This window comes from Staurois parvus, unplaced genomic scaffold, assembly GCF_062004578.1.
Source record: "Staurois parvus isolate SC_StPar_1 unplaced genomic scaffold, SC_StPar_1.0 ptg000147l, whole genome shotgun sequence".
NCBI classification, from domain to species: Eukaryota; Metazoa; Chordata; class Amphibia; order Anura; family Ranidae; genus Staurois; species Staurois parvus.
In genome coordinates, this window is record NW_028317943.1 from 26,984,974 (window position 1) to 27,011,784 (window position 26,811).

Below are 26,811 nucleotides of genomic sequence, written 5' to 3' on the forward strand. Positions count from 1 at the left end.
CATCTACTGAGTATTATAAATCATACGTCTTGAATCTTTGCCTTTTTCAGAGTGTGCATTATGTGACAACTGCATCATAGTCAAACATTCCCATGTACACACATACATTGATAATATCAATAACATTCTTGTGGACTGATCTTATTCTTAACTTTTAATAGACTGACACATTTGTTAGTGAACATGTAGGAGATTTTATTGTCTACTTGCCCTCTAATGACAAACCTGCTATTGTAAGATATCCTGTTTCTAGCAGCACATCCATCAATATCAACATCACTGGAACTTGTTCTCAGCAAGAAAGTTATTAGCCATCAAGCTGTCAGAGATGTGATTTAGAAGATTAGCACCTGCACAGCCTGTTCTTTTTGTTCATAGCAAGCCCTCAAGTTCTCCCAACCTACATGACTTACCGTCTGCCCAATCATCAATTACTGAGTTTTACATGTACAACTCATGGCAGCAGGCTTAGGGAATATAAAAACAAATACATCAAGGGATTTCAATGATCATATTCAAAGAGCGTCAAAAGCTGAAATGCACAAAGATTTATTAGGGTCCAGGTTTATATGAACTGATATAATTTTAACTTACTAGCTAAAATTTAAAAGCAGTTTGATATATACTTATAGATAAACTGTTTATATATTCCTGACACCACAGTGAGAGCCTCTTGAATTTAAAGTGGAACTTTAGTCAGAAAATTAAGCCCTGCTAGATCACTTCAGGCTGGCCCTTTTTGCAGGTATAGCTATGTAAAACATTAAAAATAATGTTTAAAATCTGGTAATACATTGTTTAGTCTTGCTCTGCACATGCTCAGTTGCTTTCTGATTTTAGGCACTGCACCAAATTTGTAAAGGCCAATCTGTTGACAGCCTAAAGATTCATTGCTGCTCAGGTGCTCTGGGCTTCAGCAAAATGGCAGCCTCAAGCAAGAAGAAACAGGAGCAATGCTGGAGGAAATTTACAGCACGCAGTAATTTTGGCAGCATAATTATGAATGGGCAATGTATCTTTCTTGCTAAAGAATACTTTTTTTTTACTGACAATTGTGAGTTAAGCAATGCTATACCCAAATGAAATTTCCGTCTTTTTTTCTACACAAATAGAGCTTTCTTTCAGTGATATTTGATCGCCTGTGCCGTTATTTTATGCACTATAAACAAAAAAATTACCGACAATTTTTAAAAAAATATATATTTTTGACTTTTTGCTATAAAACATATCCAGTAAAAAAACAAATTTCATGATAAATTTAGGTCAAAATGTATTTTGCTACAAGTCTTTGCTAAAAACCCCCCCCCAAAAAAATCCAACCCAATACATGTAAGTTAATAGGTTTATGTGAAAGCTACATCGTCTACAAATGGTGGTATAGATACTGGAATTTTTTTTTTTATATATACTAGTAATGGCAGCGATTAGTGACTTATAGCGGGACTGCAGGGGGCATTCTAACACTGGGAGGGAACTAACTGCCACTGATATCCCAATGACACTAATACAGTGATCAGTGCTAATAAAAAGCACTGACACTGTACTAATGACACTGGGCAGGAAGGGGTTAACATCTGGGGTGATCAAAGGGTTAACTGTGTGCTGTTTTAATGTGTGTGTTTTACATGGGGAGCAATACAGAGAAATACACAGCAGCATGTTAATGCTGGCAGGAGAGAGACCTGTGTTGTTTACACACAGGTCTCTCTCCTGTCAGTGATACTTGGCGATCGCCTGGTGCCGGCGAGGAATCTCTGGCTGGGACCCGGTGATCAATATCTCTAGTCACCAATGACAACGTGGGTAGGGCGGCGTGCACACCCCCTACCCGGAAATGCAAAATCATGTATATATACGTGATTGTGCGCAGCCCTGCCACCCTGTAGCAGTAGTTCTGCTATAGGAGAGTCGGGAAGTGGTTAAAGTGGTTGTAAAGGCTCAAAGTTTTTTACCTTCATACATTCTATGTAAAAGTCTTAGTAATGCAGCGCTTGAGATAAATAATGTAGCGGTAACCAGATAGAACGACAGCTGAGATGTGTTCATAGAGAGTGTTCATATGTGGTACACTTAAGTCCACACAACAGAAAATATTCCAATATGGTAGAAATCACCTGGTACAGAACAATCCTGGATGCTCCGTGAAAGGGTAGTACAATAATGCACTTACCAGAAGTACATACAAACTGAGTGTTGTATGTAACAAATCCGTGAGGTCATCAAGGTCTGGTCACTGGTATGGCGTCATCTAGGGCTTGTAGTGGGTTCCCAGGAATGGTGTCACTCACGCTTGGGGGCCACATCAAACTCACCAGAGGGTCCAACGTTGTCCAGACTCCTGAAGCTGCTCCACCTTAAATGGCTCGAAACATAACGAGCCCGGGAGGCAAAATAGTGCTAATAGTGTAGTAACGTTTATTTAGGGATCCAAAAACATCAATAAACTGCAGGACACTCACATGTAACACAGAATTAGGCTTGAGGTATATCCCCATAAAAAGCAATAGATCATAAGGTTGGCGTCAAATTGAGGGATTCCCCTGACATGTTTCGTGCGGATTGCACATTATCATTATCAAACCCCTTTGATAATGTAATAGACTTCCATTAATGTCTATGGGCATAAGTCTGATAGAAGTCACCTTGAAGTAGTACAAGAAACTTTTAAAAGGTCTGAGCAACTTCAGCAGTGCTAATTAAGACAGCTCTCATTTGCCAACATGAGATTTCACGTCATGCGACTTGGGGTCTCACAAGTCGAACTCCAAGTCACGACAGTGGGAATTGAGCCAAAAGGCTTTTCTTTCTATGCTATAAAAGCCTTCGCTGAAAAAAAACAAATAAATTCTTAGGAGGCAAGAACATTTTTGGAACCAAATATTTAAATCTTTAAGGTTTTTACAATTTGTTTTATAATCTTTATTTTTCACAGGCCCTGGTTCAGCCTAATGACGTGTCCAATCCTCTGTAAAACTGTATTAATATGATCTGTCCAAAATTCTTCTTCCCAGGATATATTATGCTAAATGTGAAAAGTTTTGCACTGCTAGTCAACTCCATTGCAGAATTTACCTAGTTTAAATAATTTAGCACCCGGGAGTGACAGTTGTACTGTGCTGCTGCAGCCACCACCCTGCTGAAAATCAATGACAGGATTGGCTCCATGGATTTTCCTGCACATCCAAGCATTTACATCCATGCAGGGATGGATGCACAGCCATGGATGCAGACAGACTTTGTCCAGGGCCATGCATCCATCCTTGTACAGTTGTAAATGTTTAGATGTGTGGGAAGATCTGTACAGCCACTCCTGTCATTGATTTGCAATAGGCTGCTGGCAATGGCTGCTAAGAAAATCTGTGACTCCAGGGCAGTTATATCTCAAATGCGTGATTAAATCGCGCATCTGGTGAGTGCGCAATTTACCTATTATCGGTCACACCATCTACCACTCTGGAATAAGAAATTGGAATACCTATTTTGAGATCTTCCATGATCCCCACGTTCAATATATTGGACTTTCACCTATCACTTTAACCACTTTATGTGGTTTTGATTGTGCACTTTATATCCAGTGTATTTACATATGTTTTAACACCTATATCACTATTTTGAATTTGTTGCACTATCAGCACTTTATATGTTTAGGAGTTGAATGAGTCATCATTCTTCATCTGCATCACGTACATTCGTATACATTTGTTATTAGCGCTGCACCCATTTCAAGTTTATTTATTCCTAGGAGGTTTATGGTTACCTTTGGTGTTTCAGCTGCTTTGTGTTTGTAGCGCTCGCTTAGTCCTTTTTTATATAGTTGTATTTTAGTCATTTAAATTTTTTTTGTCATATTTTAGTCGACTCAAATCTCCAGTACATTTTATTTGTCTAAAATCTAATGGTTTAGCTAAATTGTAACGCATTTCTCTAGAATTTCCAAATTCATTATATACTCCTGGAGTAAAAATCTAAAGCCATGTTATTATTTATGGTATTAAGGTTTGAACATGCACTACAGACACAAATTTAGACTTGATATATAACCAGTGTTAATGTTGACGTCAAATTTCGATTTAGTCCTAGTCTTTAGACGAAAATGCCATTTTAGTTTTAGTTGTCTTTTAGTAATCTGAATTGTTTTAGTCGTATTTTAGTCAACTAAAATAGTGATAATTATAAAATCTGGACTCACAGATTTCTATTTCTCGAAATACAAGCAACCTAAATGCAGGCAAAGTGTGAGCTATACAATCTATATGACATTTATAAATGCATATAATTATTTTAAACACATACAAATGCATGAATATCACTGCTAGTGTGAATGAGGAGGAGGTGGAAAGGCAATACTGGAAGATGTAACAGCAAACTATGGACACACCATCCTGTTTATGCTGTGTGGCTGTGGTGTGCTAACTATTGAAGAACAGTTACAACTGCAAATACTATGGCTGCCAAAACAGTCTACGTATTTCACACATTGCAAAGATTTGCTATGGTATATGTAACATCTAGAAGCATCAATTGTGCCTTAGGACTCATTCACATGGGATGTTTTAATAAATGACCCATGCATGACCATGTTTATCAGCACTGGGATACACAGATGTTGCTAGCGTTCCCATGTCAGCAGCCTCATAGCTGTCAACTGGGAAGCAGCATCGACACAGCCGCTGCTCCTAATGTGACATCCCTGTGGGTGCATGGCCCTGAATGCACCCTGAGTGCGTTCAGGGCCCTGCACTTGCAGCCACATGGGTATCACATTGGGAGCAGTGTCTGTACAACTGCTGGGACTGCTAACAAGGGAATGCACACAACACCTGTGCATCCCTGTACTGGCAAATACAGCCCTGCAAGGGTAATGGATTAAAACGACCCATATGAAAAAGCCCTTAGCAGTATCTTGAAGAATGTAACTTTTGCCTTGAATTTCTCCTGGAATAAATCAGGGCACTTACTTGTATGCAAGTGAGTCTAGGCACTCCTGTGCCTCGTAGCTTTATATCTGCAGTGTGAAATCTAGTGCTTTGTTTCCTCTGGCTGCTAGTCTCCAGTCTAAAGATTTGTGAGATTTGGTGTCATCAGTACTGTGCTACTCACAGTTTTCTTGGCTGGAGGCTCTAACATGTGGAATCAAAGTCCTGCCGCTACCAAGATGGCCACCGTCATACAACAACTTAGTGAAAAAAGGGCATGGTAAATCAGCCATGGGGAAAAGATCAGCTGCAGGAAGATCCCAGGCAATAGTAGTAACTAGTGTGTGTGTGTATATATATATATATATATATATATATTTATATATATATATATATATACACATACATACACACACATATACAGAGTTTTGTACAAAATATATATTTTCATTGTTTATCAATTTACAAAACAAAAAGTGAGCAAACAGAAGAAAAATCTAAATCAAATTAATATTTGGTGTGACTTCCCTTTGGCTTCAACCCAGCATTAGTTCTTACACATGTAAATTTTGTACACTTGAACAAAGTCAGGGATTTTGTAAGATTAGAGTCAGATGTATGATTAACCAATTATATCAAGCAGGTGGTTATGATCAGCAATTTCTTATGTAGGTAAAACACAGTAATTAAATGAAACAGCTGTGTAGGGGTTTAAAACTTGGCGAGGAACAGCCAAACTCTGCTACTACAGCGAGGTTGTGGAAGACCATTTCACGTCAGAGGTCATATACCATGGCAAGACTAAGCACAGCAACAAGACACAAGATAGTTATGCTGCCTCAGCAAAATCTCTCCCAGGTAAAAATTTCAAAGCAGACTGGGGTTTCAAGATGTGCTTTTCAAGCCGTTTGGAAGAAGCACAAACAAAACGGGCAATGCTGGGGGAGAGCAGATGCAGTGGTCAGCCAAGGAAACGTAATGCAATAGATGACAGACATATCAGACATACTTCCCTTCAGAATCAGAAGATGTACAGCAGTGCCATCAGCACAGAACTGTCCAGAAGTGGTTTTCATGGCAGAATTGTGACCAAAAAGCCATGCCTCAAACTTGGAAACAATACTAAGCTACTGAACTATGCACAAAAATATAGGAGTTGTGGTGTAGAAAAATGGCAGTAGGTACTCTGGACTGACAAATCAAAATTTGAAATATTTGGCTGTAGCAGGAGGTCGTTTTTTTCTTCGAAGGGCTGGAGAGCGGTACAATAATGAGTGTCTGCAGGAAACAGTGAAGCATGGTGGAGGTTCCTTGCAAGTTTGGGGCTGTATTTCTGCAAATGGAGTTGGAGATTTGGTCAGAATCAATGGTGTCCTTAATGCTGAGAAATACAGGCAGATAATTATCCCTCATGCAATACCATCAGGGAGGCGTACGATTGGCCTCAAATTTGTTATGCACCAGGACAATGACCCAAAACATTCAGCCAATGTCATTAAGAAATATATTCTACATAAAGAAGAACAAGGAGTGCTAGAAGTGATGGTTTGCGCCCCACAGAGCCCTGATCTCAACATCATAAGTCTGTCTGGGATTACATGAAGAGACAAAAGGATTTGAGGCAGCCTGCTTCCACCGTAGATATGTTGTTCGTTATGCAAGATGCTTTGAACAACCTACCTGATGAGTTCCTCCAACTGTGTGCAAGGAAAAATTGCTGGTTTGAAGGCAAAGGGTGCTTACACCAAACACAGATTTAGATTCCTCTTCTATTTACTTTCCATTTTGTTAATTGATAAAAAAAAAAAAAACTATGAACACTTCAATTTCTTCAATTTCTTAAAGCATTCTTAATTTACAGCATTTCCCATACTTGCCTAAAACTTTTGCACAGTAGTGTATATAGAAAAAAAGAAACTGAAAACTGTCCTTGCTTTTTTTTTAAAGATGTGATCCTGCCGTAAAGTCATTTAATTGGTAACAACTCCCGACTGTGCTCCTACTTTGTCACTCTGCCAGACAGCTTTCAAAAGAAACCAAAAGTGGCTGTGTGAACATGTATTATGTAGGCACGGTCCACTGCTTCCACCACCAGGAAATATGGTTTGAGAAATGCCATTGCTGGAATGTATGAATGTAGAGAGGGAATGGCTGCAACGGATCAGCAGCATTGAGATTAAACAAAGTGTTTTATTAATAAAAAAAAAAAAACACAGTTTTTTAAATTAAATATTAACCCTATCTGAATGATATCTAATTTGGTAAAAGGGACGATGCCACTATTTCAATTCAGGAAAAGTCCATCCTGACAGTCCACTCTCCCAGAAATATATACTCACCAATCTACAATCCCCCATTTCCTGCACCAATGGAGTGAGACTTTCAAGTATGGGGGGGGGCATGTGACCTTCTGCATTGAGCCCTAAGTAGTCAATTACCACGCCCCAACACTGGTGCTGTCTCAGAAGCTTAACTGCATACACCTTGCTGGGGGAAGGGAGGGGTGAGCTTTAGAGGCACTTTCAATCTGCTCTTAATGGCAGAATGTGCATATGGGGGGGTTCTGCCTAGATTTGACTAAATTATTTTGTATGGAATATATATATATATTGTATATATTTACACAAATGTAAAACACTTAATTAAGGTCTTCTTTGACATTACTATTACCTTAAAATACATGATTATGATCATCTACCTTTTATTTGCATTCATACTACAATCGTGACTATCGCTGTAACTATAACTTCTTTCAAATGTGCTGTTGTATATAAAATGTCCTGCAGTTCTTCACTTTGGGCCTTTTCATACTGATCAGTTTTTGATGAGCTTTTGGGGTTTAAAAAGTGGATGAAAAAGGCATCCCTTGAACTCCTATGAAACTCTTTACACCACAGGGTGTACTGCCCTTTGAAAAGTCCTGCATGCTGCATCTTTAAAGAAGATTTTCAAAAGCACCTTTCATTGTAAGTCAATGGGAAGGCAGGAAAAGCACATCAGTGCGAAAGGGCCCTACAGTTTCCACATTTATATGAGGCACCCTACTGACATCCCCCACCAAGTTGTGTGTGCTGCATCTTAATTCTGGCCTGTAATCACAAACCAATCAGAGCTGCTTCTGCTTCAATGGTCACCAGTAACATCTTGTTACAGTGATAATTTATTGCAACTATGCAAGATCCTGTTACAAAATTGCAGCAGGCTACAGCAGATTACAAGACTGTTCTGCACCCTGTTTGTAACTACACCTGTAGGAAAGCCATATAATGAAAGAAAAAAAAGTTAAATAATAAAAATAAAATAAGAAGTGTTACCATTTACCACCTACTCAATCAATTACCCTAAGACTAAGTCAACTCCTTCATACCCTGTCTCTTCTTAGCTAGTTCAATATCTGCACATTCTATGCAAGACAACTCTGCTATGCTTTATACCATGTACAGCCTTTAAGTATTGTTTGTATCAAGGTTTTGCTTTGAAAATACCTATAAATTAAAAACATCTTGGAAAGTTAAACCATCAAAAAAAAGCCTTGCTGGCACTTGAGGTCTTAAGCTAAATTGTGAACATATTACGGTACTTGTTCATAAGTGGTAAACAACTGCCGATACTGAAATGGTTAATTTGAGTAAAGGCGCTAAGAAATAAAAAGGCAAACAATTATTGACATTTTGAGCAGGTGTGGTTCTCATGCCATTTCTTGGTAATAGAAGGCAATGGCAAGTACCTTCAGCACTTTAAGATGGGAAATCTCCCTGCAAACAAATCCAAACCTTCATTTTACTATTATTATTATACAGTATTTATAAAGCGCCAATAGTTCACTCAGCGCTGTACATTACAAAGGGGGACAGAACATGTGACAGAACAATACCAATACAATGCAAAACATGAGGGGATCGAGGGCCCTGCTCTTTCGAGCTTACAATCTAGAACTATGAAGATGATTGGAGGCTCTAGAGTGCCATGCCTACACTGTTATATCCATCAGGAGAAAATCGCAATTGATCCCATCGTTCAGTAGACTCATGCAAATTCAGACTTGTGCTGCCCTTAATAGAAAACTGTGCCAGTTGCCTTCAGGATAGTAAAGTACTGGCATATCACCAAACGGCTGAAGGCTGCTTTAAAGATATGCTCTGATTCTTTACGGCGCCTGAATGCATCAACATTTATGTTACTTTGTGTGTGCAGTTTTTTTTTTAGCATACACATTTACTGTAAAGTCCATCTCCACACAACTACCCCACCACCAATCGTCCATAGCTCATTTTAAATTTACCAACCACTGTCTTGCTGCTGCTCCTCAGGTCATGACATAAGGTGGCTGCCACTGGAGGTTTCCTGGACCCTCTGAGGACCCCACTGACGGACTCCTCTCTTACAGTCAAAAGGCAATGTCCATGTCATCAAAGTGTAACATGGTAACTGCAAGGTGGACTCTTCCACACTACATATCAGAGGACCAGAAACCCAGATGGTCATGTGACTGCAAAATTAAGTCAGTAATTGGGCTTTTAGGTAGCCCTTAAAAAGAAAAACAAATATGAACAATACATTGCAAACTGCAGCTTTGTATCAGCGGTCATTATACTACACTCTGCTACTGTAGTTCTATACAAGCTGAATGAGATAGCTCGTCTCACCAAAGAAAAAACTCCAGCAAGAAAAAAGAAAAACTCACGGTCTGCAATGATGGCGAAAATCCCTTCAAAAGGAGCTGAATATGGATAAGTGTGAGGGAGGGTGTATACAATCAGTCACATCAAATGGTCAATAAACCTAAGAACGCTTCCAGACTTGTCAATTCTGACTGTTGTCTGAAACCTGCAAAAGCAGAACATTGTCTGAGGCAGATCCACTTAAGTGAAAATCCTCAAGTGATACATAGATGAAACAAATCCTCCTGCATAAGTTGTACAAGTTTACCCATAGCCCTCTTTTCTCTACAGCCTCCTAACGTGCACATTTTACAAAGTATTTCTGAGCTCCAGAAGACAGGGCACAAACATATGATGTCACGCACAGCATAGAGCGAAGTAAAATTAGACACCTAACTGGAAGGAATAGATACACCCCCCTCAACACACTCTCATAGCTGAGGCTGTCAATCTCCTGCTGTGCGGGGGTTTGTCACCTGGGATTGGCTGGTGTAGCAAAGGAATGCCAGAGCAGACAGAAATCACATAGTTGCTTTGGATCAAGGCAAGTACATACTACAGAAGGATATGCTTTGCTCAATTTATCATTTGAGAGGTTTACAACAACCTTAGCCCTTTAGCTGGCTTGTCCGTATGTTGTACTGACCTGAAAGAGGGGTTTTACACATAATCCAATGGCTGCAGCTACTGAGATTGTGTAAAACTGACAAGCAGACCTCTGCCTGTCAGGTGGAAGCATTCAGGTGGCTGCGGTGCCGCCTGATTGCTTCCACACACCCCCACAGACACACACCACAGGCATCCCGCACCCCTCACCAGCGTGCAACATTATAAAATATTTGTAGTTCCAATTTTTTTTTGTCTATTGTGTCTGCTTTTGGAAAATATATAATGTTTGGGAGTTTTATGTAATCTTTTGCCTGCAAGTTACCTAAGCTGCAGAGAGTATTTTGAGTACCCTGTTCAGATTCTATTTTTTCCTCTTTGGCACTGTTGCCAGACTAAACTACAAGCTTGAATTCTATGTTTACCTATCAGCTTTAGAGAAAAAAAAAAAAAACATTGTGCTGGTTAATATCTGAATATGTTCAGTCCTGTAAAGCATCACACCAACAACATAGTATTAGTTTCAAGCAATGCTCAGAAAAAGAAACCGTTGCATAGAGACTACTAGTGCTGAGCAGAGATTGTAAAAAAACAAGCAGAAATACTATTAAGGATGCAAGGCGATAGATCCCCCAGGCTAGTGCATATCAGGGTCAGGTGTGTCCTGTTAACAGCTGACCTCTATGGAGTTAATCTACTAAAGTGAAGAGAATCTGGCCTAACTTCAAGCATCATGTACAGAAGTGGTTCGTACTTTCATGTACAGAATGTTTTAAGTGAAAACAGGCTGACTTAAAGTGTTACTAAACCCAGGACCCTGCATTCACTATATCTGGCCTCCCACAGTACATACAACATGGAAATGCAATTATTTTAGTAAATATAAACTGCTAAATACCTTTTCTCATCAGCAGTTAGAGTGATCTTGTGACTTCTATCAGTGTCCAGCAGAGCACTGGTTAATGTTTGTAGGAGGAGCTTTCTTTCTGCTCTAAGTGGATGCAGAACCCCTGACCTGTCTGGACAGTGCTGATTGGCCCTGTGCTGATCACATGCACTCTCCGAAGGAAAAAAAAATCCCTTTCTAGCAATACACACCAAACTGAGCATGTGCAGAGTTTTTCCACACAATGTGTCTTATCAGGAGATAAGAGGGGGCACTGGAAGAAGGGGAGGATCTGATAAGCCAGACTCAAAACATCCTTTTTACACAGTACAGAGGATTAACCCCTTAGGTTCCACAGTGAGTATAACAAGCATACTTTACCGCATACACAGACTAATTTTACTGTTGTGGGTTTAGTAACACTAACTACAGTAAATCACGTCCATATATTCATCTAGTTTAACAACAAAGCACAGACTGACATTCTTAATCATTTAGCATACATAACAGCTGAATGAAAAAATGTAAATAGTCAGAAACGAGATGTGTCTAACATGTCGAGAAGAACGGAAAATGTTAATTTTCATACTTTTTTTTAATGCGGTGTTATTCACAAACAAGCCAGTCAGAACCTCTTAAAAACACATAGCGTGCCAGGTACTCAGGAACTAAACATATCTGACTGCCTCAGCAAGCTGTGCACTGAAAATAAACACATGCTTTGACAGATTTGTTTAACAATTATTTTTATAACACCCACCTAAGAAGTAATCATTTTAGAGAATTTTGTGCTTGCACTTCTTATATAAATAACACTATCATGTATAAAGCTTTTCTAGGAAGCTGCAATCTATAGCCGATCTGTTTCCAAAGTAACCTGACTGGAGCCATTTTGTTCTGTACGGAAGGTCCCAAAACCAAATATCCTTGTTTATAAGCTCTGCCTTACTTGATTAAACTATTTTTTCCATCATGAGTTTAAAGACATAAATCAGTGTTTAAAAAACAATGCTTAAGCAATGTCATGCATTAGCACAGCTAAGTGTGTTTTGACAGTTCTACAAAACCTTACATGTTCCTGCCTCTTCCTGGGTAATGCAGGAAACCAAAAAACAATTGCTGTGCGCTCATTTTGCATTATCATAACTATTCCATAATTACAAGGCATGCTGAGGAAGCTGATCACCAATCTGAACAAAATGATTAGGGACTCATTCCATACATTTCAAACATGCCACCAAAACATGCACAATGATAACCATGGACCACTGACATTTCTCAGCTGGCTGTGCTCTGCCCAGTGGCTCTGTAACCATCTTATTAAAATATCATTATCAGGTCACTGCAGAGAACCTAGAATTACAAGAATGGCTGTCAAGGGAAGGTGGAAACAAGTCCATGCTTTGAATACAGCACGGACCTTCATATTTCTCCTGCAGGTTGCCATCGTGCAAAAGGTAACGGTAGAACGAATGTTATGTGCATCTCCCATATTAACCTTTTTGCTGCCACCAGGAGCAGAGAAATCTTAATTACTGGTTATATAAATGCTTTGTGCACTAATGGACGTGCAGTGCTTTCAAATTACCTCATTGCAAGCATATTACAATGCTAGACTACCTTGTCATTAAATCCACTGGATGCACAAAGTTTTCACTCTTCTGTATAAAATGCTGAATTGAGCTTCTTCACCTTTCAAACACAAACATTAATGACTTGTAATTGCATTCTTGTAAAATAATTATGATAATTTAGCCGAAGCAGAAGAATCCATGGGAATTATCTGCTCGCCTACTGGATGACAGATATAATTTAGGCAAATCTATGGATTTTAAATGGGAACAAGAGGTCACAAGTTCACCATTTTCTAATCACAGCTGCATATAGTTGTAATGGAACACCTTCTCAGCATACAACCATTGCTCCTGCTCTTCCTAAATATTTCATTAACAGCTGTAACGACTACTCAGATTTTAGCATTTAACCACGTCCATGTACCCAGTGAGCACAATTAAAACTTATTTGCTTAGAAGTTGCCCATATTTACTTTTCTGTACAAGAGCTTGCATCACTAACGGGATATTATATAGCATTGCAGTGCAGTGAAAAGACTTACTGTTTCTGTGGAGATGATATACCAATAGGAAAATGTCACTGGGAAAGAAAATATAAAATGTCTACAGGTAAAAAAACAAAAGAAAAAACAAATCAGATACTAAAAAAGGCACAATAAAACAACACAGACCAAACTGCAGGTAAGACAAAATGTCCGTGGTGAGAATGGCTTATAAGGGACTTGCGCTTTGAACAGTCTATGCTCTTTGCTGCTTGACTATAAATTGTTAGGACAGGCATATTTGTAAGGCAAAAGCATGAGCCAGCGCATTTGAAAAGACAGAGCGTGCCAGAGACTGGAAGAGCAGAAGAAAAAGCACCATACCTTTAACCAGTCTCCGCAGGATTTGACAACGACATTTGAAAGAGACAGCTATCATTCTTCTTTGCTGCTTTCCAGCAGTAATGCACATACACAAGCCCTGCTCAGAGAGGATGCAGAAGCAGCAGCAGCAGCACAAGCATACGAATTCCTTGCGCGTAGAACAGAGAAGGTAGTCCCAGAGGGGAGTGACACGGTTTGATTCCTCCTGGTGATGCAGAGATCAGCTCTGTGTCATCTAATGACACTGTATCAGTCACACAGCTCCACGCTGCCTCTCCAGCAAGGAACCTGCAGCATTAGATCAGCTGCCTAACAGTGATGATTCCTTTGTAGCTATGCACTGAGCAAGGAACAATGATGAGCAGGATGGAGCTGGCTCCTTCTCCTGGGTTACTCCTGGTCCTTCCACTCATTCATGCTCCCAGTGCGAGCTGCGTAGAGGGCCGTGTATTCAACATCTGCTGTAAAGCAGCATTTTCTCATCTCCATCCTGTCAATGGGATGTTCCTTCTCTGGAAGTGTTAACCCATGCAGAGCTGAAGGATGGCAGTGCATCTCATTAAGCAGATCGCTGGTAAATTAAGAGCTGTATTAATTACATCTAGCAGTGATAAAACCTAGTTCCATAGTTCTTACACAGAAATGAAATGTGCAATTATATGATGCCAAGGAAATTATTATTTCTTTGTTAATGTGGCTGCTTAGTAACTGCAAATAATGGTGGCGCATTATTTTTAAAAAAGTAAAAAAAAAAAAAATAAACTTATTCTTTATTAGGTTCAAACAACTATAACTCACAGTACAGCAATGAACCTTACTGAGTCACTATTTTCATAGCAATACACATTAAATAATATACAGAACTCTGTGGCCGTTAAGTGTGGGCGTCAAGAAAAGAGTAATTGTGTCAGACATACCAGACATACACTATATTTATATATTCATTCATTTTAGGATCATTCTGTTCAGTCGCTATAGAAGACTGCATGGTTTACATTGCCCTTTGCCTTCGAACATCAAGTTCCATGCACACAAAAATAAAGTTTCAGAGCAGCCCTTGCGCATGCTATAACACCACTCCCTAAATGTATTCCTTCTTTGTGGTTTCCTATAAAAAAGATGGCTTGATAAAAAAAAAAAAAAAAAAACAAAACAAAAAAAAACAGTATATCATCCCACAGATCAATAGAAACCTCCCAGTGAGTGTTTTTAGTTATTACATCTATTGGAAAGGTAATTAATTTTAAATGTATAACTTCACCCACCTGTAATCTTGGGTTCTCACAAATTGCTCATCACCTTTGCCCATGATATTGATTTATTACACCCATGTAATTGCAGACTGCACAACCTCCCCCTTCCCAATCATCTAAAAGAACAATTAAAATTCTATAAACATACAAAACTTTATGGTATTAAATGGCTGTAGCACCTTTATTGGTTTATTAAATCAATTAAGAAAATAGTGTAACTAAAATCAAAAATGAAATGATGAATACATTCAGACACATACCACTCTTAAAAACTATTTATTCAACAAGGTCTACCCTTCATCAAGGGTGGCAGACCACATAAGGTGCCTGCAACAAGGGATGAGAGGGAGGTCGCTGAGCTGATGCCAGTCAACTGTGGGGAAAGCAAGTCCTTTATATATGGTTCTCTACATGCTGTGAAAGGTTCTCAAAAGATGTGGAACAGTTTTTTTCCTGCCAAGAATCCATGGGACAGGTAGGCTAAATTCTTAGAGGCCAGTAACCTAAAAATATGAGGGGAAATTTATCATACAAAACATAAGGAGGCGACAGTCACAAGCCCAGATTGTGTCTCCTTTGCCATTCCTTAACCACTTCCTGTCCAACCCATGTACATAAACGGCAGGACGGGAGCCGTGCAGGAGCGGGTGGCCGTTTATTAACAGCCTCCGCATTCACTGCCTGTGAAAGCTCCCTGGACACAGCGGAACACTGATCACTGTACGGGACCTCTGTGTGAGATCCCGATCACATGAATAGTAGTAATCAAGATGTCACTTGCTGACATCATTCCTTACTACTTGTGAAATCTGTGAATGATCACAGAAGTCACATGGTGCAAGGCTATTCACAACAGCCTTGTACCATGTGACAAGCTGTGACCAATCACAGCTCTCACAGCATTTCTCAATGGCTGCAAAGATGCAACCAGAGAGAAAGAGAAATTATTGCTTTTATAGCCTTTATGGGTGTAAAAGCAATCAGTGTAAACAAAGAAAAAAAATCATCACCCCCCCCACAAGTAGTAAAGTGTCACTATGGTGACACTGTACTGCTAGGGTGATGGTATTTAAAAAAAAAACAAAACAAGAACAAATATAATTTTTCAAAACATTTTTTACGTTTTTATTTTTTTATAATTTTTGGTTATAAACTAATTAGTTTTTTTTTTTTAATAAAAAGATAGCTGAATACATTTTGGCCAAGATTTATGAAGAAAGATTATTTATTTGCAAAATTGTAGAAGAAAACTTTTTTTTCAAAATGTTTGGATTTTTCATTTATATAGCAAACAAATTAAAAAAAACCCAGTGGTGAATAAATACCACCAAAATAAAGTTTTATCTGTCTCAAAAAAATTCTAAAAAAATTTATAAGGGTACAGTGTTGCATGACCGTGCAATTGTCATTCAAAGTGTGATAGCGCTGAAAGCTGAAAATTGGCCTGGGCAGGAAGGGGGTAAAAGTGTCCAGACTTGAAGTGGTTAAACACTGTACAGTCCTTTTTTCCCTCTTATTGGTGCAAGTATAAATCACACAGACTATAGGACTAGTGTGGAACTCCATATTCACTTTTGGCAATGGGTTCCAATGTAGGATATGTTTCAAAAACAAAAAGAATTGGCAACTGGTCAATTTTATCTGACCCACAAACTTGTGGGGTGATGGCTGCAGATGATGTTCAGATGTTCAGACTGCAAAGTACCATCAGTGCTCCAATGAAAATTGAAAACCAAAAACACGATCACTGGGCTTGTCAAATTCTTGCAGGGGCAGCTACGATTGGTATGGTCATGCCTCACAGAACCATGTATTCATTCCCTACACAAAGGGGTGAATTTGCTAAAGGCAAATAGACTGAACACTTTGCAAGTGCAGTTCTACCACAGCATAGTAAATGAGATGAAGTTTCACTTTGCAGAGAATGCCCAATCACATGCAAGGAACATAACAAAACAGCATTTTGCTTGCATATGATTGGATGATGGAAGTCAGCAGAGCTTACCCTCATTTACTAAGCTCTGGAGCAACTGCACCTACAGAGTGCACATTTTATTTGCCTTTAGTAAATCCACCCCAAAGTTTTTGGGAAGGCTTATAGGGATTGTTCACAACAGTGTGTTCTTCATCAAAAGAGTCATTACATACAGTTCAATGGTAATGCATGTAAAACCCAAAATACAACATACTGTAAAGGTGTGAAACGCATCACAGATATCGAGGCAGCAGCACTGTTCTGCTTATAAAGAAATTAATTTATGTATGTGGGGTATGAAAGAGAGGGTTTGGAAATAGGCAGAGTTCTGTATTCGCAGAAGTAGGGTACTGGTTGGGACTTCAGTGCACAAAAGACACTGTGCTGCCAATCTAAACAGGAAGTTAGGAGCACATTTGGTGTTTAAAACAAAGTAAATACAAAGTGGTACCCATTCTTTCAAAGGGATAAAACATTGGCAAATGAGCATGTATGGGAGAGAGAAACAATTCTTTTTTGCCCTGAGATACACTTTACCACTCCCGTCCCACAGCATCTCTAACTGTATTCTTTTCTATCTTTCTCCACTGATCTCATACAATATCGACCTCATTCCAACAACCTTACCTCTATAAACCCTGCTCCCAAATACTTTAATTTTCTCACAAATTGGACATTGAAGCCTAGCTCCAGGTCAATCCCCTCTTCTCTCAGTCCTTTCCTATTTAAATAAGATTTCAACTGCCCTCAGTGATTCCAATGGCTAGTTCCTTCTAACAGGGAAACTGTGTTCTTAAGAAACACATTTTACTGTGTGTTCCACATATGAGAAAAGACATGAAAAACAAAATAAAATGAAAACACAATTAAAAAAATATTTAAAAAGAATGAAGACAACTAAAGAAGAGCACCCGAAAAAATGCTTGTTAACTCTCCCAGGGCATATAGCATGTCCCCCCACCTAAATCCACGCAGGGGTTACTAAGCTGTGTTGTTCAACAGCTAGCCCCACCCACCTGCCTAGCTATCTAACAACATTTAGGAAAGAAGATAGGGTTCTTACTGAAAGCTCAGGAGGAAATGCACATGACAGGCAGTGCACGGAGCCCTGTTCTTCCTCCTCCTAATCTATCAGATAGAACAACTCTGTGTTGTCTCCTCATCTCACCTGTTTAGTATATACTCCAGAGCTGTAGCCTGATACTCCAGAGAACAAAGAGGAAACTTTCAGCTTGTGCTGTGGATCAGTGCAGCTGGAGAAGAGGGCTTCATTCACAAAACACAAGCTGAAAATAGCACAAGCCAGGTACTACACTAGGCTGTCTCGACAAGTGTAGTAGACAATGTGTGCTACTGTCAGCTTGTGTTTTTGTGAATCAAAGCTCTTTTCTCCAGCTGCACTCAATCACAGCACAACCTGACAGTTTCCACTTGCTATACCCTGAGCAGTAGGCTGCATGCCTGGACTGTGTGTAAACTAAGAGGAGAATTGAGAGGTCAGCAGGAAGGAGAGAGGATGTGATTTTGTTGTGTGTAACCTCCATCCATGGCAATGCCCATATTTTCAGGCTTTAGGAGGGGAGGAGCTACAGCCAGCAATGACAGAAAAAGTTTACTATTATTTAATTTTTTTAATAATCACTGCTTGGATTTTAGCTTGGGCAGTGCTATGTGCACAGGGTGCACTAGGAGGGTTGGCAAACTTTTTTTGGTGATAGACCGTCTTTAAACTTGCCCACCAGTCATCCTCATGTCATAGGTTTCTTTTCAAATTACTCATACAACGCAGTCACAGGAGATAACTATGGCAAAGGCTGCCTGGGAAGCCCTGTCTTACACTTATGATGCACTGTAGGCATTACCGTTTTGACTGGACTACTGATGCCAAGAACCCAGGCATTTACAGGCATGAATATGTCAGTGGTAAAAAAAAAAAAAAAGAAAGTGCTGCAATGCCAGCAATTTCAATAAACCTAGAAAGGTATAACTGCAACCTGTACAATTATGTAGTCCTCCGAAATGCTCACAGAGACTCTAAACCCCATTCACGTTTAAAGGGGACTACATAAAAAAAGCTCTGTGGAACATTATGTGCAAGATCCCAATAAACAATGGACAGCCTGACACTCTGTAGCTGGCAAATGTCCTCCTTCCATACTGCAGTGCTAAAGCAGCTGCAGCAGCTGCTGCCAACATCAAAATTAAAGCAGCCAAATTGAACAGACCCAGAACAGACTACCACCCAGAAGATAGGCTGCCAGAGAAGAAAGCAGGAGAAGCAAGGACCCAGGAGGAAGTTGATGTCCATCTCCTTAAAGAGGTGGCTTCTATAGCCAAAATTTTTTTTTTTAAAGTTCTGGAGTGAGTATGGAGGGGCTAGAACCCTTGACTTTTTTTTTTTTGTTTGTGTCCCTTGTTGGAGATTCACCTCTCTATTTGTTCTTGTGATCACTCAGGGAGACTAAAATTGTTGGGAGAAGCAAAATTAGGGGATGCCAGTGACACAAAGTCAGTTCCCCCAGTGTCAGAATGCCTGCAGCAGTCCCGCTATAAGTCGCTGATCGTCATCATTACTAGTCAAAAAAAAAATTACAGTATTTATACTGCCATTTGTAAACACTATAACTTTCATGTAAACCAATGTACACATATTGGGATTTTTTTTTTTAGCAAAGACATGTAGCAGAATACATTTTGGCCTACATTTATGATGAAATTTGATTTTTTTTAAATTTTTTTTACTGGACATGTTTAATAGCAAAAGGTCAAAAAAATTTTTTTTTCTCAAAATTGTCACTTTTTTTTTTTAGAGCGCAAAAAAAAACAAAAAAAACAAAAAACCGCACAGGCGATCAAATACCACCCAAAGAAAGCTCAATTCGTGGGGGAAAAAAGGACTTAAATTTGATTTGGGTGCAGTGTTGCATGACCGCAGAATTGTCAGTTAAAGTAACACAGCGCCTTAACTCAAAAAATGGCCTGGTCAGGAAGTAGGGTAAATCCTCAGGAGGGCAAGGGCTTCATCCTTTTGTATTTACATTTATGACTTCAAATGTTACACTCAAACTAGTTGGCAGAAAATCTTTCCCACACAGGTAGCAAGACAAAATTTCAATTTAGTCTAGCTTGTGTTTGCTTTCTTCTGATTTCTTTATAATCTTTGGCACTTTAAGAGCAGTCACACAATAGGCCCTCAACCTTTTCAGAGCAACCACAAGTACCTTATTTCTGAAAGCATTAAATCTTTCTGGTCATATGTAACAGCAGAAAATTCAATTCAATATGTTGCCTCAGGATAGGTTCACATCTATGCAGGTTGTGGTTGTGTTGCATTTTTCAGGCGAGTTTTGGGGGTGCGTTTTTGAACATACTTTTTTTGTGCTAATAGAAACGTATGACAGGTTCTGTTCATGTACTGCGACTTCACACTCTCTGGCATCAAAGTAGTCCAGGAACGCTTATGTGACCAAAGTCGCATGTTAGGGTTAAGGACTAGGGATAGCGTTAATGGCTAGGATTAGGTTTAAGAGCTAGGGTTTGGGTTAAGGGCCAGGGTTAAGAGCTAGGGTTAGAGTTAGCAGCAACTGTTCGGGTTAGAGATAGCGTTAGCGGTAATTTAAGGTTGAAACGCTAACCCTAACATTTAACTTTAACCCGAACGCTTAACCCTAACATGCAACTTTGGTCACATAAAAGGTTCCTGCAGTACTTTGATGCAACTTTACACTCTCTGGCACTCGAGTAGCATCAAAGTCACACTACATGAACAGAACGGTCAAACTTTTCGGTCAAAACACAGCAAAAATGCAACACTTGCATTTTTGGTGCGGGTCCATTGAAGTCTATTACACACAAAACACAATCTGCTGTGGGAAAAAAAGTCCCTTTCCAAAAAACACACCGACTCAAAACGCACAGATGTGAACTAGATCCATAGGAAATCGTGTTAAATGGACTGCATTGTATTTCTGTAAACTGGAAAACGCAGTGAAATCCACGTAAGTGTGACCTTAAGGTCAAGGAAGACATCATCTTGTACAATTGCTTCTAGACAGACTTTTCAATTCACAAAGCTGTACACACTGACTCCATGTCGGGCAAAGCCCAGAGGGGAAAAACAGTCTGGAAGGTTGCGCCAAACATTTATCAACTTTCCTCAGCAAGAAAAAACTCACCAGTGACTGGCTGATGAAGATAACTATTCACAAGTTATTGTTTCTTCCCACTCTTACTACTGGAAACTCAACAGTAGCAGGCAGATGCAATCAATACCTGGAGCTTAGGAAAAACCTGCAGAGCGCAGACAACAGTAAACAGAGCTCATGATGGCTATAGCCTAGCTGCATAGCATAAGGCAAACACAAGGAAACTAGGAACACTTGCAGGCAGGGTCCTGACTACCGATATACATGAGAAAAGAATAAACTAAATGTCAATAATAGTAACATGGCTTACAGGCTAAAGTTAGACTTATTATTTATTTTACAAAGGAACCTGCAAAGTATGGATAAGAAGTATGAGTTCAGAAGGTAGGTAGACTAGGGATTTATTACCGTTCATTCAATGTTAACTGATCAGGAAATCCCTTTGTTTGCACAAATTCATCGCACCAGGCCCCATCTAGACAATTATTTTGGTACTTTAAAATTAGAACAATAATTGTAATCTATGTTAAAGAGTAATTTGCAAAAAAACAAAACAAACAAAACATAGCCTATATAATTGTAAAAAAAGTCATATTGTAATTGAATGTTATTAAAAATATCTTTCCTTTTCAAATATGCAGTACTGTAATTTTCTGTAAAATGCAATATGGCTACCTGGAGGCATTCTGTACAAAGATGGTGCACAGACTGCCTGCCAGAAATATGTTCTGCTTGCGTGATTGGCTTACTGATTTTCCCAGAAGTCCGCACATCAGACTTTTGGCATCCCCTGCAAAAAACTCCCAAAGGGAAATCATGTCTAAGGCCTGGTTCACACTACATGCTTTTCAGTTGCGTTTTTTCTGCATCCAAAATGCACAGAAAGTAGTTTATATGGTTGCCAGTGTCATAGTTCACATCAGTGCTTGCAGTTCCAGTGCGTTCCGGGTGCAGAAAATAAAAAAAAAAAGTACAACAGGCTGCATTTTTTCTGCACAGAACTGTACTGTAACATGGTAAAATGCACCAAAAACACACTGGAAAGCACATGTTCCTATTTAAATTGAAGAGAAAAAAAAAAAAAGAGGAAAAAATGAACTGGAATGCATAAAAAAACACAGTGGAACGAGTAAAAAATGCATCAAAAAAGTGTACAAAACACGCATACAAAAACTGCATCCGGAATGCATTTGGACTGCTGTTCTATAGTGTGAAACGGCCCTAAAGGGATGCAGACCTTGTGGCTTTCCTCAGAGCCCTGCAGGTGCAGCAGCTTATTATTCTGAAACCACACATGGACACAAACAGCTATTTCTCCCAAACAAAAGGTAGCAATCTGCAACAATGTTTGCTAAAATCCTTGCAATGTACATAGATCACCCAGAGGGGAGTGTTTTGGGTTTTTTTCTTACCAAAAGTGGAGTCACTCTTTAATAAGTAATGACTCTCTCAAGTCTATTATAGCTTTTGAAACACTTTACAGAAATAATTCAGCAACCAAAGGAGTCTGGTCTCTAATTTATGCCTCAATTTTGGGCAGTACATATTAAGAAGCCCCACTAAACAGCACTTGCTGGAACATGATCTCAAATCTCTCTGCGAAGACTGGACTTAAATCTGGCAAGTTCAATCCAAAAGCTCCCATAATATACAAGCATTGGAGAATTCTTATACTGGATGGTAGGCCCCTAAGAGGGGTCATCTGTCTTGTTATGCTCTATAATATCTATGTGCCATATACACCTGCCATGTCTGTAAATTTTGTTTCCCTCAGCATCAATATTTATTGGTAACAGGAAATCACCAACTGCATGATTGATAGCACAGCACATTCATTTCTATTGAAGCAATTAAATGTGCTCAGCATGAGGGAAGTGACTGAATTACTGCACTGTGCGATGATAGTATAGTATGTAATATATAATATATTATATATATATATATATATATATCTTGTGTAGCTCCTGTATATACAGTGAATATGACAGAAGAAAAGTGATCAATCACGGCAAATTTTATCCTAGTCAAAACCTTAAGCTGTGCATAGATGCATCGAAATTTGTCCAGTTCAGCAGGGACTGGACAAATTTCAATTCATGTATGGCCACTCCCATTCAACAGGAGTCGATCAAATGTTCAATTTCTGTCAAACTGACTTTTTGGGAAAAATTTCTTGTTCAGTGGCTGCAGCTGCTGATCAGTGTATTCTGACAGCGTAGCATCCCCATTACCAAAATGCAATGTCTCAGCAGGGAGGATTCCTCTGTGCACCTCAACTGTGTATATGGAGGAATCAGTTTGGTTATTTTTGTTCAGCCAGCTGGAAGAACAAAAGAAAACAAATCATATATGGCCAGCCTTAGCCTTGTGCATGCAAGTATTGGGTTTTCTGGAAAGCACCGGGCTGCTGCCAACACAGATGCTTTTTCAAGCATCTGCTACTTTTTCATCACTAAAAGGGTTGCTGTACTGAAGTTCAATTCACCACAATTCCTTACAGATTATGCTCCCTACACGTAAGTATCAGAGAAATATGCAATAATGAACTTGTCTACACTTTGTCCTTTCAAATAAAATATACTGTATGGCTTCCATATATACTGTATATACAGAATATGTGTAATAATGGGTCCAAACAAGTATGGTCTGAAGCTGATCCATTACTAATAGGCTTTAAAAGGCAAGATAATGCCGTCAATATGATATATGAATGTGTTTCTTCTTTTACTACATGGCTTTTTAAAAACTCTTTCCTCCCTTATGCTCCAGTTTATCTCTGCAGTGCTTTTTACAGTCAGGGAAGCAAAATGAAGGAGGGGGAAATAAAAGTTCATCATTGCAGTCACTAGAAGCTGCAACACCTGGAACAGAGGTATTGAAGCATTATGAATACTTTATTACACAGTACATCCTGCACCATTCACAAAGTATCTGCACAAGAACAAAGATGCCAACAAAGCAATGTATCTCAATTCAAACACCACAAAATACACAATGATTGCTTCTGCCTAAAGGTTAATGTTGTCTGACCCTTCTTTTCTATTAAATGGACCAACAAAAAATAAAAATGTTAGCAACCTTAAGTGGAACTGCACTGTGTCGGCGCACCACAAACCAAAAATGCTATTTAATTCATTGTTAATAATTAATGCAAACTCACCCATCCATTCATGTCTCCATGCTTTATATTGCTAAGAAATCATTTTGAAAAACACCCCCTGGCATTTCTGGCAGTGGCCATCTTGAGTAATGGCAGATGATTCATGTAGCATCTACTTCCTGGAATCCATCTGCCAACAGCTCAGGCATTGGCTGAGCTGAGAACCCTCCCTCCCATACTGAAGACTCTTGGGATGTATGACATCCCTTGCTTAGGCATGGAAACCAGGAAGTAACTGAAGAAATGTAAAAAAAAAAAAAAAGTTTAAAATAAGTAAATATGATATACTTTCCTATCTATTTAATAATGCCAGTAGCATAAGGATTAAAAATAGTCAATGCTGATTGAGGGAGTGAAGTTCCACTTTATATGAAAAGGCTGGAGATGTAAATCACACACATACACACACTAGCATAATTTGCTTATTTTTACAACAAATCAAGCTCCAATCCTGATCTTGCAAAAAAAAAAAAAAAAAAAATTATATATATATATATATATATATATATATATATATATATATATATTTTTTTTAACATGCCTCTACATTTCATATCTTGGAGTACAGTGCAGAACCCAGGAATTTATTCATTGACCATGGGTTATATGACACTATTTTCAGGTGAATGGACACTGACAAAAAGTTTTGATGGGTCTGACCACTGGTGCTCCCATATAATCCTGCCCGAGGGGAGGAACCTGTGCCCTGTACTGTACCCCAAGATACAGAATTTACTTGTTCATCAAAAATTTTTCTCATCTTTATTAAAGTACAATACAGGACGCAAGAACTGATCTACAGACAACGGGACATCACAAAGCAATAATCGAGGGGTGGGCAACAATACATCTAAACAGCAGGAACAGGCTCACAGAAAAACAAGAAGGTTCAACAAAGCCAAACAGACTGTTAACAGTAGAAGAACTTTGCTGCTGGGGCAACAGACATGGTAAACTTAACAGGCATCTAGTAACCAATGGTTTGGGAGAAATGTGAAATAGAATTCAAGCAGTGGCTCTGCTCAAATGAGTTTAACTGCTAGGTGCTGCATAGGCCCCAGAATCCAACCTCAACAGGAGAATGGGCTCAGACAGGCAAGGAATGACTGATATGTAAATAGCAGATGCCCTGTAAAAAGGGGACAAAATGACCACCCAAGCAGGTGGAAGTGGAAGGAAAAAACCCCAGAGGCACACTCTTTTTAGAGTATTTTTGAACATACAGGGGTTGTGCAGTATAGGGAGTATATATTCACAGACTAGTACTCACCTTCTTACCATGTGTTCGTCACTTTGGATACTGTGATCACCATAAACTGTGATGGTGAAAAATCTTGAGCTACCTTTGCCAGAATGTCAACACCCCTCATGGTTTCTGCCACAGAGAGAGAGTGTAAAGCAATTCCTGTTTTAGGCCAGGCATATAGCCAGGGGTAGATAAGGCAGAAGAATGCTTGCAGCCAATATCACCCGCTGCTTCCAGAATAACCTTTAGAATAGGTCAGACATACAGACACACATTCAGCGACTGTAAAGCCTGCCTTAGATAGGTTGATAGTTGTATGTTGAGCACCTGTAAGGAAGCCCGAGTCAGGGGGCTGGAGTGGTGTTGGGGTTCGACCTTGCTCCAGAATGAGGGAACCACTATTAACTTGAGAGGAACTTTGAGTTTTTCTCAAGGTCTGCAGCAGACTCACCGACGTCTGTCCCATGTGTTTCCGCTTCCAAGCGCACGTAATCCTTCATTGCCAAGTAAGGGTTTCTCCCTGCAGAGCACTCACATAACAGGTGAGCATTAAGGCGGTTCAGAGTATAATGATTGAGGGAGCTGGTCAGAGTACTATACACTTCAACTGTATGGTTTTTTTTTTGTTAAGCTAATTAAAAATTTTAAAACTATAGGTTTCCTAAAAACTATAATTCTTGCAAAATATACAGCAATATGTTATTTCACCTTTTCAACAATACAAATCACTATGGACATCTAGCAATGAAAACTCTGTGATGTATACTGTTCTAAACACACTACAATCTAGTGAATTGCCCATAAACGTATTCCCACCATCTAATCTACAAAACTCATTTTATGTTTAGGGACACAACACAACAGCTATATACGAATACGTAAAATGCAGCACATGTTGCAATGCTGGGTTAAGACTAATTAAAGCATATTTTGTTGGAGAAATTTTAAGCTAATAAAAAGTTAATCAGCTATGCTCTGCGTGAAAGGCACACATTGACAATATTACACAAATTTTGTAAATATGGGATAATGATTTTTTCAAAAGCAAATAAAACAATTTGTGGAATAAAAACGTATAGCACACAAGAGTGTTATCACATTCACATCCAAAGTGCAGCACTAAATACAGTTTTAGCAATTAATCCCCATGAATGAGTTAGAGTGAATATTCTCTGGCAAATTATTAGTGATTAAATTAAGGTCAAACAGTATTTTCTACGATGAAGATATCTGCTTGCCTCAAGAGGCAGACACATCAAAATGATTGAAGAAAGTCTGAACACCAACAGGCATGTGATCACAATCTCGAGATGCTTCGCCTCTGCCAACGCTAGAAAACATTCCCTAAAACACCTTCAGATATAAGATAACTTTTTGATTTAGAAGCAAAACACTTAAAAGAGTAGTTTGCTTAAATAAAAAGACGACTGATAAGATAAACCAACATATGCAAAAGATTACAATATTAATAGCAGAACTATATATAGACTAAATTCACATTAATATAATCCTTACTTTTGGCA

General features: G+C 39.0%; 1 protein-coding gene across 11 annotated transcripts in view; it reads right to left on the minus strand.

The window, feature by feature from the left end:
- The window catches only part of GRIP1 (glutamate receptor interacting protein 1), an 892,229-nt gene that overhangs the window by 396,391 nt on the left and 469,027 nt on the right, over window positions 1-26,811 (minus strand). The window contains exons 1-2 of one of the 11 annotated variants that reach the window (XM_089674178.1): window positions 13,510-13,916; window positions 13,186-13,246 (exon numbers count right to left, since the gene is read on the minus strand). The exons of 9 other annotated variants lie outside the window; for them this stretch is intronic. Coding sequence is in view for 1 of the 2 variants with exons in the window: in XM_089674171.1 (XP_089530297.1) it covers window positions 13,510-13,597 (88 nt within the window). In the remaining variant the exon portion in view is untranslated. Of the gene's footprint in view, window positions 1-13,185; window positions 13,247-13,509; window positions 13,918-26,811 lie in introns of those variants that run through there. One more of the 11 variants, XM_089674171.1, reaches the window with a different exon arrangement.